Source organism: Abramis brama (assembly GCF_963993115.1).
Source record: "Abramis brama genome assembly, chromosome: 16".
NCBI classification, from domain to species: Eukaryota; Metazoa; Chordata; class Actinopteri; order Cypriniformes; family Leuciscidae; genus Abramis; species Abramis brama.
In genome coordinates, this window is record NC_139978.1 from 36,557,956 (window position 1) to 36,574,684 (window position 16,729).

The 16,729-nt window shown below is 35.7% G+C and overlaps 2 protein-coding genes across 3 annotated transcripts; one reads left to right on the top strand and one right to left on the bottom strand.

The window, feature by feature from the left end:
- The first annotated feature begins 1,347 nt into the window (after window positions 1-1,347).
- Window positions 1,348-11,067, top strand: znf367 (zinc finger protein 367). The gene is made up of 5 exons (XM_084086705.1): window positions 1,348-1,861; window positions 6,582-6,732; window positions 6,820-6,939; window positions 7,816-7,954; window positions 9,599-11,067. Exons 1-5 carry the CDS (start codon window positions 1,586-1,588, stop codon window positions 9,840-9,842), a joined length of 930 nt encoding a protein of 309 aa, XP_083942831.1. The 5' UTR covers window positions 1,348-1,585; the 3' UTR covers window positions 9,843-11,067.
- Window positions 11,068-11,070: 3 nt separating this feature from the next.
- Window positions 11,071-16,561, bottom strand: slc35d2 (solute carrier family 35 member D2). Of its 2 annotated transcripts, XM_084086701.1 has the most exons (12): window positions 16,225-16,535; window positions 16,079-16,112; window positions 15,901-15,987; window positions 15,753-15,820; window positions 14,911-14,982; window positions 14,148-14,216; window positions 13,825-13,927; window positions 13,506-13,598; window positions 13,361-13,428; window positions 13,194-13,272; window positions 11,428-11,510; window positions 11,196-11,348 (listed from the first exon to the last, which is right to left on the bottom strand). In XM_084086701.1, exons 1-12 carry the CDS (start codon window positions 16,368-16,370, stop codon window positions 11,225-11,227), a joined length of 1,026 nt encoding a protein of 341 aa, XP_083942827.1. In that variant the 5' UTR covers window positions 16,371-16,535; the 3' UTR covers window positions 11,196-11,224. The 2 variants fall into 2 exon arrangements, with proteins under 2 accessions (XP_083942828.1, XP_083942827.1); XM_084086702.1 differs by lacking the exon at window positions 13,506-13,598 and having other exon boundaries at window positions 11,071-11,348; window positions 16,225-16,561.
- Window positions 16,562-16,729: the final 168 nt, after the last annotated feature.

Here is a 16,729-nt window from a genome sequence, read left to right on the forward strand (position 1 = left end):
GCATATCTTTTATTTTGATGACCGAGTTTAAATCATGATAATTTCACATGTGTATGTGTATATATATATATATATATATATATATATAATAGGAAAGGATTTGAGTCATATCCCTTTCAATAAATCCTTTCTGCAGTTACATTGTGGTTAATGATTGAACGTCATATTTCTTACTGTATTGATTTATAATAAGGGTTTAATGAGATTTGCTTTTGTACACAATTTCTATAGTAAATATAACTCTTCTAGTTATGCTTGATCAGCTCTGAAAGATATAATTGACTACAAAGGAAATATAATTTTTAAAAATCCTTATCCAGCAGACAATAACAAAAGTGAAAGCCACTGAAATACTTGTTTATACTATAGTTTGAAAAGCTAAATCAGATATATAACAACTTTACAGAGAATATAAGCATGCATATCTGCCAAAAATAACAATAATTGCAATTCTGTAAAAGAAAATAGGGTTTATTCTTTGACAGCTTCATCATTTTATCCCTAAATAAAGAATCTTCTGTAAATTAAAACGAGATTAGGCAAGCAAAATCTCTTAGCAGTTTTAGATCTTACCTTAAAACAAATTTTTTAGGGTAGCTTTTAATTTAATATTTGTATCAATTTTTCATTGTGCATTATTTTATATGGTGTATTTTGTTGCTTTCATTTTAAATTGTGGATTATTTTATATGGTGTATTTTTGTTGTTTTATTTGTTTCTGTAAAGCGCTTTGAGATGTACAGTTAAAGGTGCTATAGAAAAAAAAAAGGGTTATTGGACATACAATATGGACATCATAGGGCAAACAAGTCACAATCAGACATTGCTGAAGATAGTATGGTGAAATATGGGAATTATTTCAAAATACTGCAGCTGTTTCAAGCAGAAGGGCCTTTATCTTAAGAAAACAATAATTAAAGGGTGTTCATGCATCACACTGAATGGAGACAGCTGCTCAAACACAAAAGACGGTTTGATTACGTAACTTTCGCGCCATCGTCATCGCCCGCCTTTCCCTTTAAATCGATGTAAATGTAAACATTATGCGCGGGAGACGTTTAGCAGCAGGAAAGAATTCACAAGAACCCGCCCCTAAACTACCCAAGATGTCATGTGATTGGATAACGGTCGCGTCCGTCAGAAAGAGCGCGCTCTGCCATATTTAAAAGTGTTGGACGTTCTGTTCAGAGTCAAGGAATTGTTCGCGCTCTCTCATTGGTTACTGTGCGCTGGGCGAATCTCACAGCGTTGTCATTGGTTGTCCGGCGCGAGCGCTGTAACGTCCTCTTTAACGATTGGCTGGGCGCTGCGCTCGGGCGCGATTTCCAACGCGGGAAAATACCGAGTGCGATCGGGTCACTGTATCAAACTCCTGCCAGTGAGAGCGAGCGGAATCAAAGGCACCGCGCGCTGGAACAGTGATACATGTAACATTGGGAATGACTGACTTTATTATTAAACAACTAACGGCGGCACGTTAACGGCGGGATATTCCTTCCAACTGCACTTATTTTCACTTTGGATTTTTTTAAAAATATTTTAACAACGGTTTTAGGATCCAGTTTTTTTACTGCACTTATTGGAAATGGCTGACAGCAAACATCAAGTTATATTTTGCAACGATTCGCCAAAAAGAGTTTTGGTGTCCGTGATCAAAACGACCCCGATCAAACCGAAAGCGGATTCTCTGATGCCCACCAGCCCCGGATTCAGTGATTTCATGGTTTATCCGTGGCGTTGGGGTGAAAACGCGCACAATGTGACTCTGAGTCCCGGTTCGGGCAGCGGAACCGGATCACCGACCCGAAACAGCGGTTCTCCCGCCGAATCAGATCTCAACTCCTGCCCGGAGCACTTAAAGGTGAACTAAATCAATATATCTTACTAGTACTGTATAAGTAGCAATGCATTCTGTTTTATATAGCCTAGTACTAGCACATAGTTATAATTTATTTATTATTATTAGCGTTTATTAAATTTAATATTTGAGTTTCTATTCTGTTTAACGCATGATACACTTTAATTGTGGCATACTGTATGTAAAACGCGCGCGCGCTGAATGGGATTTTAAATTTCCTCCATTGTGAGGCAGCTGGAAGTTGGGCGTGATGACGTCAGACGTGCGCGCCAAAATGTTACCGATTATTGGTTCTAGAAAACTCCACTTGCCACATAATGACACATTTAAACGTTTTCATGTGGATGTTATTGTGGTAAGTAACACTTTACAATAAGGTTCATTAGTTAACATGAACTAAGAATGAACAATACTTCTACAGCAGTTGGTAATCTTAGTTAATATTCATTTCAACATTTACTAATACGTTATTAAAATCAAAGGTTGTATTTGTTAACATTAGTTAATGCACTGAGAACTAACATAAACAAACAATGAACAGCTGTAGTTTTTATTAACTAACATTAACAAAGATTTAAAAAAAACTAACAAATGTATTGCTCATTGTTAGTACATAAGTTAACTAATGAACCTTATTGTAAAGTGTTACCATTATTGTTCTCTAGTTTCAGTTTTTGCATTAGCATATTAATCATAATATGTGGCGTTATATTACTATACTGTTATTATTACATACTTACAATGTGTTTTATATTAGTATATCAGGCATGGCACTTATTACATTATTGTATCACTGTTTATATTTAATTTGTGGCACTGTTGTGCATTAATAAACATGTTAACTTTTATTATGTAATGCATAGTTTTTTCAAAGAAGTAAAAGTCAGTTTTAATTTTACAGCGCAGTACAGATTGTTTCAAAGCAATAATAAGTAGGAAAATAACCAAATCAATGATGCAGCTTCAATATCAGCTGTACAGAAGATAATAGTGTCTTTATTCAGTTCAGTTGAGTGTCTTTAAAGGGATAGTTCACCCAAAAATGAAAATTAGCCCATGATTTACTCTCCCTCAAGTCATCCTAGGTGTTTATGACATTCTTCATTCAGACGAACACAATCAGAGTTATATTAAAAAATGTCAAGCTTTATAATGGCACTGAATGGGTGTTTCTGTTTTGAAGTCCCTAAAAGTGCATCTGTCCATCATAAAAGTGCATCTATCCATCATAAAAGTGCATCTATCCATGATAAAAGTGCATCTGTCCATGATAAAATTGCATCTATCCATCATAAAAGTGCATCTATACATGATAAAATTGCATCTATCCATGATAAAAGTGCATCTATACATGATAAAATTGCATCTATCCATCATAAAAGTGCATCTATACATGATAAAATTGCATCTATCCATCATAAAAGTGCATCTATACATGATAAAATTGCATCTATCCATCATAAAATTGCATCTATCCATCATAAAAGTGCATCTATCCATCATAAAAGTGCATCTATCCATCATGAAAGTGCATCTATACATGATAAAAATGCATCTATCCATCATAAAAGTGCATCTATACATGATAAAAGTGCATCTATACATGATAAAAATGCATCTATCCATCATAAAAGTGCATCTATACATGATAAAAATGCATCTATCCATCATAAAAGTGCATCTATCATCATAAAAATGCATCTATCCATCATAAAAGTGCATCTATCCATCATAAAAGTGCATCTATACATGATAAAAGTGCATCTATACATGATAAAAGTGCATCTATCCATCATGAAAGTGCATCTATCCATCATAAAAGTGCATCTATACATGATAAAAATGCATCTATCCATCATAAAATTTAATCTATTCATCATGAAAGTGCATCTATCCATCATAAAAGTGCATCTATACATGATAAAAATGCATCTATCCATCATAAAAGTGCATCTGTCCATCATAAAATTTAATCTATTCATCATGAAAGTGCATCTATCCATCATAAAAGTGCATCTATACATGATAAAAATGCATCTATCCATCATAAAAGTGCATCTGTCCATCATAAAATTTAATCTATTCATCATAAAAGTGCATCTATCCATCATAAAAGTGCATCTATCATCATAAAAATGCATCTATCCATCATAAAAGTGCATCTATCTATCATAAAAGTGCATCTATCCATCATAAAAGTGCATCTGTCCATCATAAAAGTGCATCTGTCCATCATAAAATTGCATCTGTCCATCATAAAAGTGCATCTATCCATCATAAAATTGCATCTGTCCATCATAAAAGTGCATCTATCCATCATAAAAGTGCATCTATACATGATAAAAGTACATCTATACATGATAAAAGTGCATCTGTCCATCATAAAAGTGCATCTATCCATCATAAAAGTGCATCTATCCATCATAAAAGTGCATCTGTCCATCATAAAAGTGCATCTATCCATCATAAAATTGCATCTGTCCATCATAAAAGTGCATCTGTCCATCATAAAATTGCATCTGTCCATCATAAAAGTGCATCTATCCATCATAAAAGTGCATCTATCCATCATAAAAGTGCATCTATCCATCATAAAAGTGCATCTATCCATCATAAAAGTGCATCTGTCCATCATAAAAGTGCATCTGTCCATCATAAAAGTGCATCTATCCATCATAAAATTGCATCTGTCCATCATAAAAGTGCATCTGTCCATCATAAAATTGCATCTGTCCATCATAAAAGTGCATCTATCCATCATAAAAGTGCATCTATCCATCATAAAATTGCATCTGTCCATCATAAAAGTGCATCTATCCATCATAAAAGTGCATCTATACATGATAAAAGTGCATCTATACATGATAAAAGTGCATCTATTAGGGGTGTGACGAGATCTCGTGTTACGAGATCTCGCGAGATTAAAACGCGACGAGATTTCTCGTCGAGGTGAAACTTTGTCTCGTGAGTTGTTGTGATGTCAGTGTGATGGAGCGTGAGGGTGAAATTAGTATTGAAGATGCCCCTGCCACTTTTAAATCATTTGTGTGCCGGGCCAATCACACACACACTCCGCGCACACACACACACACACACTCACTGTCCCTCGCTCACTCACTCACTCGCGCGCGAACACACACACACACACACGCTCACTGGCGCGCGCACACACGCACACTCACTGTTGCTCGCACTCTCACTCACTCTCGCTCACACTCAACCCGTCGTGGAGGACCGTTAAAATTAAACATGCTAGTCTTTCTGTCATGATGTCCTGAAGCATCGCAGACGCGTAGGTTGTCGCCCACTATGACACACTATTCGAAATGAAACGATCGAATCTTGCGTCCCGACGCCCGCTGTCCTTTACGAATCTCCACGAAACGGATCGTGCCAAAATCGCGCTAAAATTGTGTAATCTGAACCAGGCAGGTAATAAACATTTGACCTATCGCGCAAAGAACCTATTAAAGCACTAAGACATGGGGACAGTATAGCTAACATTCACATATCACAAGTCATATCGACATCGCAATATTAAACAATGTTATCGCACATCGCAGCTTTTCCTCATATCGTGCAGCCCTAGTTACGTTACTGCCCAAAGGTCTCAACTGCTGCCAGAAATCGTCGACATGCTTATATTCTTGAAAAAGAACATGACCATATCTTAGTCTGTTCTGTGTAGTTAATTTATCTCTTTTTCATGCTTGAAGAAAAAAATTGTTTCTGTTTGAACTTGTAGTTTTGAGAGAGCAGTACTTTGATTATGGATACACACTTACTGTTTGCATTTAAAGTGTTATTTCAGTTATTTATATTTATTTTATTTATACTGTTTTATTTTTCTTTATGTTCGATTTGTGGAAAGGAGTTCGATTTCTCATGTGAAATCGTACAGGGGAGAAGCCAGACGGTAGAGTTTATAGCAAAACATTTTGCAGTGTTTGCATGTCCTTTACTGCATATAATTCATTAAAATAGAAGTAAAATAACATTCATTACAAGTTGATTTCAAAATGAACCTAAATTGTTTTGCATTTTGTGATTTTCAGTTGAATAAAAGACTATTTTCCATTCATATATTTCATCATTGAGAATTTCTTAAAAATTGTGTAAAAATCTCGTCTTGTCTCGTTCTCGTGAACCCAATCTCGTGTCTCGTCTCGTCTCGTGGAGTAAGCGTCTTGTCACACCCCTAGCATCTATACATGATAAAAGTGCATCTATCCATCATAAAAGTGCATCTATCCATCATAAAAGTGCATCTATCCATCATAAAAGTGCATCTATACATGATAAAAATGCATCTATCCATCATTAAAGTGCATCTGTCCATCATTAAAGTGCATCTATCCATCATTAAAGTGCATCTGTCCATCATTAATGTGCATCTGTCCATCATTAAAGTTCTCCACAGGCTACGGCGGGTTAATAAAGGCCTTCTGAAGCAAAGCGATGCGTTCGTTTAAGAAAAATATCCATTCGTTTATAGAAATATCCAATAAGTTTGTTTATGATGGATGAACTTTTATGCATGTTTTAATATAACTTTGTATTCGTCTGAAAGGAGAATGTCATATACACCTAGGATGGCTTGAGGGAGAGTAAATCATGGGCTAATTTTCAGTTTTGCATGAACTATCCCTTTAAAGTGCTGGCGTTTGCATATGGATCGTTCTGTCATCAGTCTAACTTGCTTTTTCCTGGTTTATTATTGCAGGATGGGATCCGGCGTGGACGCCCGCGGGCCGAAACCGTCCGAGAGCTGATCAACGAGGGAGAAAACTCCACCAGTCGGATCCGATGCAACATCTGCAACCGGGTCTTTCCCCGGGAGAAGTCCTTACAGGCACACAAGCGGACACACACCGGTTCGTGACGCCACACTGAGTCCTACGGTCATGTTCGTTTACCTTCAGATGACAGAACGAGTGTTAATTTTCCTGGTTCTGTTACAGGGGAGAGACCGTATATGTGCGATTATCCGGACTGCGGGAAGAAGTTTGTCCAGAGCGGACAGTTGAAGACCCATCAGCGTCTCCACACCGGAGAAAAGCCCTTCGTCTGTTCGGAGAAAGGTGAGCGTTAGGAATGGAGTGGAATTGGTGTCGAAAATTTGGCATGAAAGTGAAGTCTTTTTGTCACTATTGTGTCGTATATCCGAGTGAAACACATCTGGAACAAGAACAAATGTGGGCGGGGCTTGATTTTGCCTGTTGGGAATTGATTGGATGGTTGTGGTTTGCTATTGGCTGACCCATGTGAGTGACAGGTTGCCCCGCCCACATCATCAGAGATGCTGCAAGAGGAAGTTATTCTGATTCAAGATTACCAGGAACATGAATTTAACATTTAATTTATATTTTAAACATGAAATATTCCATTAGTCCCCCTGTAGTTAATAATTGTATCCCTTAAAACTCATCTTTAATCACCAAAATTACATATTTCAACGTTTTTTTCCTTGAAAATGGCTTAAAATATCTTGAATGTAACTCGACACCCTTGCCTCATTTAGTATACGCGGTTCTATGAATATGCGAATGAGCCCCGCCTCCACTCACTCCCTCAGCTCAGAGATCCACTGGTTGACGATCACACGTTGATCTGATTGGTTACAAGGTAGTTTGTGACGTCAGAAACACCAGCGATTTCAAAGCGTGTTTTTGAGACTGTCTTTGGTTCACTGCAGTTTTAAGGAGGAAATACTCAGCAATGGAGTCGACTTATGAATTTACACATGGTTTGTCTTAAAGCTTATTAAAAACACCACATAGACACATAAACAACATTAAAAGCTGGATTTTCAATTTCTTCAATTTACCATGAAGTATATCGAGGCTTTGATGTGCTAGTATTGTGCTATTATTATTATTATTAGTGTAGACCTCAGCGCTGTGATCTCTAAATGCTTGAGTTTCTCTAATGTAAAGTCATTTCTCTGTGTGTTTTAGGATGCGGCAGCCGGTTTACTCACGCTAACCGTCACTGTCCCAAACACCCGTACGCTAGACTGAAGCGCGAGGAGCCCACGGGCGGCCCGGGACAATCCCAGGGAGCCGACAACAAGGCCGTGGCCGAATGGCTGACAAAGTGAGTAAAACGTCAAGAGACGCTTGATGAAAACTAGGGGTGCCGATAAAAGCAATTATCCGTGTTGTTGTTGTGTAAAAACAGCTGATGATCAGCTGACCTGTCAATCAAAAGGGGGCGGAGATATGCACCAGAACTCATGAATTCAGTAAGTGTGTGAGAATGTCGTGTATTGTGCATAATTCACCATAAGCTCTGCTTAAAATGCTGGAAATAATAATAATTTAACATTTTTCTTTCAGACTGTAATTTTACACACCATGCATTCTTGCATATAATATATAATACTATAATAACTGGTCCATCCCCCAAAAATATTGAGAATGTGTTAATTAGTTTTTTATTTTTAGTGCTTCAACTTATTTCAGTTTATTGCCAAGGCAACGTTTCTCATTTACGTTTAGTTTATGTTTTTCAACTAATATTTATATTTTATTTCAATTAACGTTAACACTTTAGTTTAGGGTCCACTTCTCACTGAACTAGTTGCTTATTAACATGTATATTACTAGGATATTAGTTGTTTATTAGTACTTATGAAGCACATGTTAATGCTTTATTCTGCATGATCATATTCTACATCCCTCAATCCTAAACTTAACTTCCTTACTAACTATTAATAAGCAGTAATCAGGAGTTTATTGAGGCAAAATCGGTAGTTAATGGAGAAATGAAATACTAGAGCTGAGAATTTACCCCCAAATTATAATTTAAAGTCATTACTGTGTTAAATGAGAAAAACATTAAATAGACATTACAAAAATTAGCTTTAGAACAAATAAAAGGTTTATTTGATTTTTGAATTTATTACACAAACTTTTAGGCTACAATGGCCATGAGGGCGAGTAAATGATGACAGAATTTTCAGTTTTGGGTGAACAAATGGGTTTTTTATTAATATGGAAATATGATTTTTTTTATTATTATTATTATTTATTTATTTTTTCAATGAAATGATACTCTAATATAAAATAAGAAACTAAAATTGGCGGTAGGCTTGCTGCGATAGATTTCATTTTCAAGTAAATTTCAAGTCTACATTTTTTTTATCCCTTAAAACTCATCTTTGATCACCAAAATTACATATTTAAAAGTTTTTCTGTTTTTGAATGTCTTAAAATATCTTGAATGTAACTCGACACCCTCGCCTCATTTAGTATTTGCGGTTCTATGAATATGCAAATGAGCCCCGCCTCCACTCACTCCCTCAGCTCAGAGATCCACTGGTTGACGATCACACGTTGATCTGATTGGTTACAAGGTAGTTTGTGACGTCAGAAACACCAGCGATTTCAAAGCGTGTTTTTGAGACTGTCTTTGGTTCACTGCAGTTTTAAGGAGGAAATACTCAGCAATGGAGTCGACTTATGAATTTACACATGGTTTGAATATAAGCGTATTAAAAACACCACATAGACACACAAACAACATTGAAAGCTGGATTTTCACCATCATTTAAAAAAAATTTAAAGTTTTGTTTTTGTGTACATCTTTGACACAGCTTTGTTTTATATTTCAGTATTAATGCCTCAATACACTTGTGACAAAGTTCTTTTTGAAGGTTTAAAATACCTTCGTTTTGGCCCGATTCTGTTCAAAATGAGTTTGTTATTTAACGATAATCGTTGTACGTGTTTTTGTCAGATACTGGCAGACGAGGGAACAGCGATCGCCCGCGCCGGAGAAAGGAAAGACTCTGAATAAAACCACTATTGAGGATCAGGAACAGCAGGATCCTCTAGATTTCCTTCCATCGGATGAAGGCGAAGAAGACGAGCAAGAGGACGAGAAGAGCGCAGGAACGGCACGCCGGCGTCTCCAAGAGCAGAGAGAGCGTCTCCACGGTGCTCTCGCTCTCATCGAGCTAGCTAACAATCTCTCGGCCTGAGAAATGAATAACACCAGACGTGGACTTTCCTCCCGTTCGAGACCCGGCCCGGGTCACATAAGCTACAAGCACCTTATTTTGCTTTCTATTGTACCTTTAGGCTGCTATGATGGTAGATGATATCATTATATGAAGAATGTCGTTTTGTTTTCTCCGCTTGTTAAGCAGGTGAGACGTCGTTTTGTTTGTTTTTTGTTTCGTTGAGCACTTTGTGTAAATGAGTGTTTCTCTTTTTGGGTTTGTGGGTGGAGATGTTGTGTATTTGTAAAGGATTTTTAGTGTGCGTGTGTGTTTTGAAACAGGGTGCGCTGATCGACCTGCTAAAGATGAAGACTTGTTTACGGAGGATCGCGTAGTTAATGGCTGGCTTTCATATACGTAGATGCGCATTAGCCCGGTTCGCTTCCATCACATTGGTCACGTTTAATCATGTATTTATTCTATTTAAAGCAGTGTTGAGCGCCACCTGCTGTCAGCCGTAGGCGATGAGGGCTCAGGCTTTGCAATAACGTCGAACTAACCAGCTTTAAAACGCCATCTATGTGTCGCAGAGGTACACATTTATATGCTAGCGTATAGAGTTCATAGGTAAAAATAAAAAACCCTATAAACTGAAGCACTTACAATATTAATCTATTACTTTTTGTCTCACGTCAATAGCTCAACTATAGACACTTCCAAAGAGAGACGATCGAATGAGATTCTGGATGGGAAACAGCACTTGTTATTTCAGTGTGTTCGTAATCCGTAACACTACATTCTGTTCACGTGCTTCATGTAATTTAGCAGTTCGTATTACGTTCGTTTGGATGAAATGCATTCGCAGATTTCATGCTTGATGCAGTTAAATTCATTGCTTTCCTCCTAATTTGGCGAGTGCATGTGCAAAAACTGGAAGATGTTTCTGATAAAGTTAATTGGACATTTTTTTTGGTTTTATATATGGCTTTTCGAGTTTTATTTGTCCATTTTATAACTGAAATAATATATTCCCCTCCCCCTAAAACCCTCGGAAAGCCGTGCATGATGTACCTTGTAAAAGCAAGACGATCCCAGGCGATGACGTCACGACAGCAGAATGTAATCAAGTGTTTTGTTTTTGAGACGTTCTGTTCGCTGTGCTGAAAGGACTTTGTAAATTTGTAAGCTGGCTTTTTTTTTTTTTTACTCATTAGCCGAACTTAGTGTTAGCACTTCAAGTCCTAATTAAATGATATAAATCGTTCTTGGTTGTCATGTTTTGTTTTTTATTTAAATAAGGGTATAAAACATGGAACGGGTTTGTATGTTCATCAAGCACCAAGTGACTTTCTTCTCAAAATTTAAATATTGCCATTCAATAAAAAAAGACTAAACATTGAGATGCAAACTATAAGGCTCTATCATGTTTTCTCCGGATGATCGTCTGTGATGTGAATCGCTGTGTCTTCGGACGGTGTCACGTTCGCTTCTGAAGAGCTGCCGCCGCTGAACGTGATGTAGGAGTAAATCAGTCCGGCTGAGATGCTGAAACGTGGAAACACTCGAGCGTTAGGAGACAGACGGCAGTGATGCCGTGGAAATATGACTTGAAGACGTTTCCTACCATATATTCAGGCCGATAAAGTTCGTCCATGAGAAGATATAGTCTCCGCCAACAAACATGCCGATATACATCACAGCAACATTCTGAGAGGAAACAAGACAACTTATGAAGCCCTGATGAACATATGATTGATAAACTATATGTAAACTAGGGATGCACCGATATGAAAATTTGGGCCGATATGATAATTCTTCATATTTGAAAGCCGATAACCGGCATATTGGCCAATAAATCTAAATCCAAATTGTAGCCGATAACGATAATTCTTTATATTTGAAAGCCGATAACCGGCATATTGGCCGATAAATCTAAATCCAAATTGTAGCCGATAACGATAATTCTTCATATTTGAAAGCCGATAACCGACATATTGGCCGATAAATCTAAATCCAAATTGTAGCCGATAACGATAATTCTTCATATTTGAAAGCCGATAACCGGCATATTGGCCAATAAATCTAAATCCAAATTGTAGCCGATAGCGATAATTCTTTATATTTGAAAGCCGATAATTGACATATTGGCCGATAAATCTAAATCCAAATTGTAGCCGATAACGATAATTCTTTATATTTGAAAGCCGATAACCGACATATTGGCCAATAAATCTAAATCCAAATTGTAGCCGATAGCGATAATTCTTTATATTTGAAAGCCGATAATTGACATATTGGCCGATAAATCTAAATCCAAATTGTAGCCGATAACGATAATTCTTTATATTTGAAAGCCGATAACCGACATATTGGCCAATAAATCTAAATCCAAATTGTAGCCGATAGCGATAATTCTTTATATTTGAAAGCCGATAACCGACATATTGGCCGAAAAATCTAAATCCAAATTGTAGCCGATAACGATAATTCTTCATATTTGAAAGCCATAACCGACATATTGGCCGATAAATCTAAATCCAAATTGTAGCCGATAACGATAATTCTTCATATTTGAAAGCCATAACCGACATATTGGCCGATAAATCTAAATCCAAATTGTAGCCGATAACGATAATTCTTTATATTTGAAAGCCGATAACCAATGTATCGGCGGATAAATCTAAATCTTAATAATTTCTGAGAGCCTGATTACAAAAACAAAACTCTCACCATTAATTCTATGTTCCAAATACAATTATAATGTTCTCATTATAATTTTATGTAGCCAATATGACAGAATAATGCATTATTTATCAGCTTTAATATATCGGCCAAATTTTCTTATCAGGCCGATACCGATATGCTGGCCGATATATCGTGCATCCCTAATGTAAACATTTTAAATAAACTACCAATCGGTAAGACTTTTTAATGTTTTTTTCTGCTCACTTATCTGCTTACCAATCAATCAACCAATGAATCAAAAATACAGTAAAAATTGTTAAATATTATTAGAAAGTAAATCATCTGTTTTCTATGTGAATAGAAAGTGAAAGTGTAATTTATTCCTGTGATCAAAGCTGAATTTACTCCAGTCTTCAGTGTCACATGATCCTTCAGAAATCACTCTAATATGATGATTTGATGATCAAGAAACATTTATGATTATTATCAGTGTAGAAACTGATTCTTTGATGAACAGAAAGTTTAAAAGAACAGCATTTATTTGAAACAGATTCTTCTGTAACATTATAAATGTCTTTACTGTCACTTTTGATTAATTTAATGCATCCTTTATGAATAAAAGCATTAATCTTACTGACCCTAAACTTTTGAACAGTAGTGTACATTAAAATAATAAAAAAAACTGTGTATAATTAGTGAAGATACTTTAACTGATCCGACGACTGTCGTTGTTAGCGCTGTGTTGTAAAAGCTGCAGAGGATGATAGAATACATCAAAATAAACCTGAAATGAGATATAAGATTGTAGTTATTTATAAATATATAGATGTATATATCATCCAATTATAAAAAACATCATAAGTCAGACTCACCCCATGACACAAGACAGTAAAAAATAAAATATGAATGTAGAAGATATCCATCCTTCAAAGGCAAGGGCCTTAAAACAAGGAGAAAAGTATGTTGAAATTCTCTAATTCTCATCAGAATTATTTTATCCTTAATGTTCTCACTCACCTTTTGTAAATCTCCAGTGCAAGCGCTCATCAGGACAGTTGGTATAATAATGATAAATGCATTATAAAACAATACTCCATATTTACCAAGATCCTGGAATGACAGACGGCGACAGAAGTGTTTGCATTTAGGGTTGTAATGTTTGCACTGCATATTTCTAACCGAAACGTACAAATCAATCACTGTTATTTGATAAGAAGGAGTCGCATTGATCTGTCAGTTCCAGGTCAAAGCAACAGTCCTTGAGGTATAATCGCATTATTATTAACAGAAATATCCACCTGTCGCTGATAAATTGACTAATGCTGTCATAAAGTACCTCCATTGCCAGTTTTTTCTTGGTGTAAACGCCACTGGCGGCCGTGAAGAAGTCGTTCAGCAGAACAAAAGTGTAACCTTCCGCATTAAAGGACAGATCCGAGCTGAAAATTCAATGCACATTTATTTGTATAGCGCTTTTCACAATACACATCATTTCAAAGCAGCTTTACAGAAAATGCATGAGTCCATATTACAATATACTATAGAGTGATGTAATGATATAATGCAGAAACAACGAGCTCACTGAAAACATGCAGTGTGATTATTTGCATATGCACATGTGTCATGTATGAATGATCTGTGTGTGTTCTTCGACTGTACCTCGCTGCGACCAAAGCGCCCAGAACTATGGCCAGAACACTGAACACCAGCGACGACGGGAAGGTTTTTCTGCACAGACACACACAGTTTAAGCATCATTTAAATAAATTAATAATTATAATCATTCATTTTAATTATAATCATCAAACTAGCACACAAAAAAACACATTAAAGAAAACAGCTCTTCTCATGGACCATACAAATAAATAATACGTCTCTGGACATATCAAATCATAATAACATAAACATTTGAATCATTAATATAATAATTAGGGCTGTCAAGCGATTAATCGCATCCAAAATAAAAGTTTGTTTTTACATAATATATGTGTGTGTACGGTATATAATTATTTTCTATATATAAATACACATGCATGTATATATTTAAGAAATATTTGCATGTATATACTGTGTATATATATTTATATTATATATAATTTATATTATATATAAATATTTTATATATAAATAACACATTTTTCTTAAATATATATATGAATGTGTGTGTATTTATATATAGAAAATAATTATATACCGTACACACACATATATTATGTAAACACAAACTTTTATTTTGGATGCAATTAATCGCGATTAATCGTTTGACAGCCCTAATAATAATATTATAAATTATAATATTATTTATAATAAAATAATTATGACACACACAAAAACACACAGCTCTTCTCATGGACCGTAACAATAAAAACTACGTCTCTGGATGTAATAATATTAATATAATATTATAAATGAGAGTACATACCTCAGTATCCTTGATTCCATAATCATTGTCAGTAAAATTGTGAATTTTCTGAGTACGGTGAACATGGGTAAACTGAGGAACACAAGAACGTCAGATTCATACGAGTGCCAACATTTTACATTAAAGGTACATTATGTAACTTTTTTGTTCAAAGTCAATAATGCTGAGTCAATACATCATCAATCATTATTCCACAACCGATAAGAAAATTTTGGCCAATACCAATAACCGATAATTATTTGTATTTAAAAGCCAATAACCGATATATCGGCAGATAAATCTAAATCCAAATTTGTATATAATTTCTGAGAGCCTGATTACAAAAACAAAAGCCATGTCCTTAGCACACAATTACAATGTTCTCATTATGATGTTATGTACGGTCGCCGACACTTCACTGTATTTTCCTTTTTTAAAGTGATTTCAATCATATTTCAAGCAATTCATAACCATCATGTTGAACAGTGCGCATCTGAAGAGTCCCAGCTGAAGGGAATAATACATTATTTATCAGCTTTAATATATCAGCCAAATTTACTTATCGGGCAGATAACTTTAACATTACAAATGAACATATATCGGCCGATACCGATATGGTGGCCGATATATCGTGCATCCCAAAGAAATACTGTACAACTATTCATCATGTCAGCTCAGGTCCATTAAATAATGTTAGTACAACTTTAGATTTTAATAATGTATTAGAAAATTAATTAACAAATAACTAAGATTAATAAATGCTTTAACAGTATATTTCATTGTTAGTTAATGCAGTAAACTAATGTTAACAAATGGAGCCTTGTTATTTTTATGCAAAACTCTTCTGTTTATTAGTTATTTACCTCAGTTTCTTAGTTCCTCCCAGTCCGGTCACGTGATTGCCGACGTACAGCAATGGCAAAGGAAAAATCTATATAAAAATAATATTATCAATAAGCAAAGCAGTGTGATAAAGTGTGATTAAAAACAAAATGACACACATTACATTACCTTTCCAGGGATACTTTTGTCAAAGTCCTGAAAATGGATCACTTTGTTCATTTTGGCAACATACAGAATGATGATTGTTGCTGTCATCTATGACAAAGTAAAAACAAAATAAAAGCTGAAACATTTCGTGGGTTGTTAATGAAATAACATTTGATTAATTTTGTTAAATGTTTCTCACCTGCCCAATTCCAAGAAACATAAATGAGGGAAACCTACCATTTACAATAACACAAATCATAATGAATTAATTAATCATAATGTTCTTATGTATAAATGACATATAAACATGTACATGCACTATGAAAGCCGGAAGCTGACACTTACTTGAACTGGGTTAAAATACTTTTATTCACCACGATGATGAAAAACGAACAACATGCGTAAAACACGGCGGAGAAAAACTTCATTAACTTCGTGTGTTTAATATCGTCTTTTAACGTCATCTTTCTTTCGAGTTCTTTAGTCTCCATTAATCCTCAGTTTTCTCTTCCTTCGGCGGTCTGGAGACTAACATGTTGTTCCCGGTGATGACCTAAACCCGAAGGGGAAACACACTAAACAGGTTATTTAATCACTCATGTTGTGAGAGGAGGTTTAGGAACACTGAGGAACGACAGCTCCAGGAGAATAAGAATGACTAACAAATAATATGACAGGAGGCGTGGTCTCAGAGAGGGCGGGGGTTAGCGGCGCGGAAACGGTCTGTGGTTTGAGGAAGCCCGCCCTTTTCACAAACCGTGATGACGCTTTTTAACGGTCATCATCAACATCGTAAATCCTGCAAAGTTTTATATATATATTTTATTTTTTATTTTTATTTTTATGTATG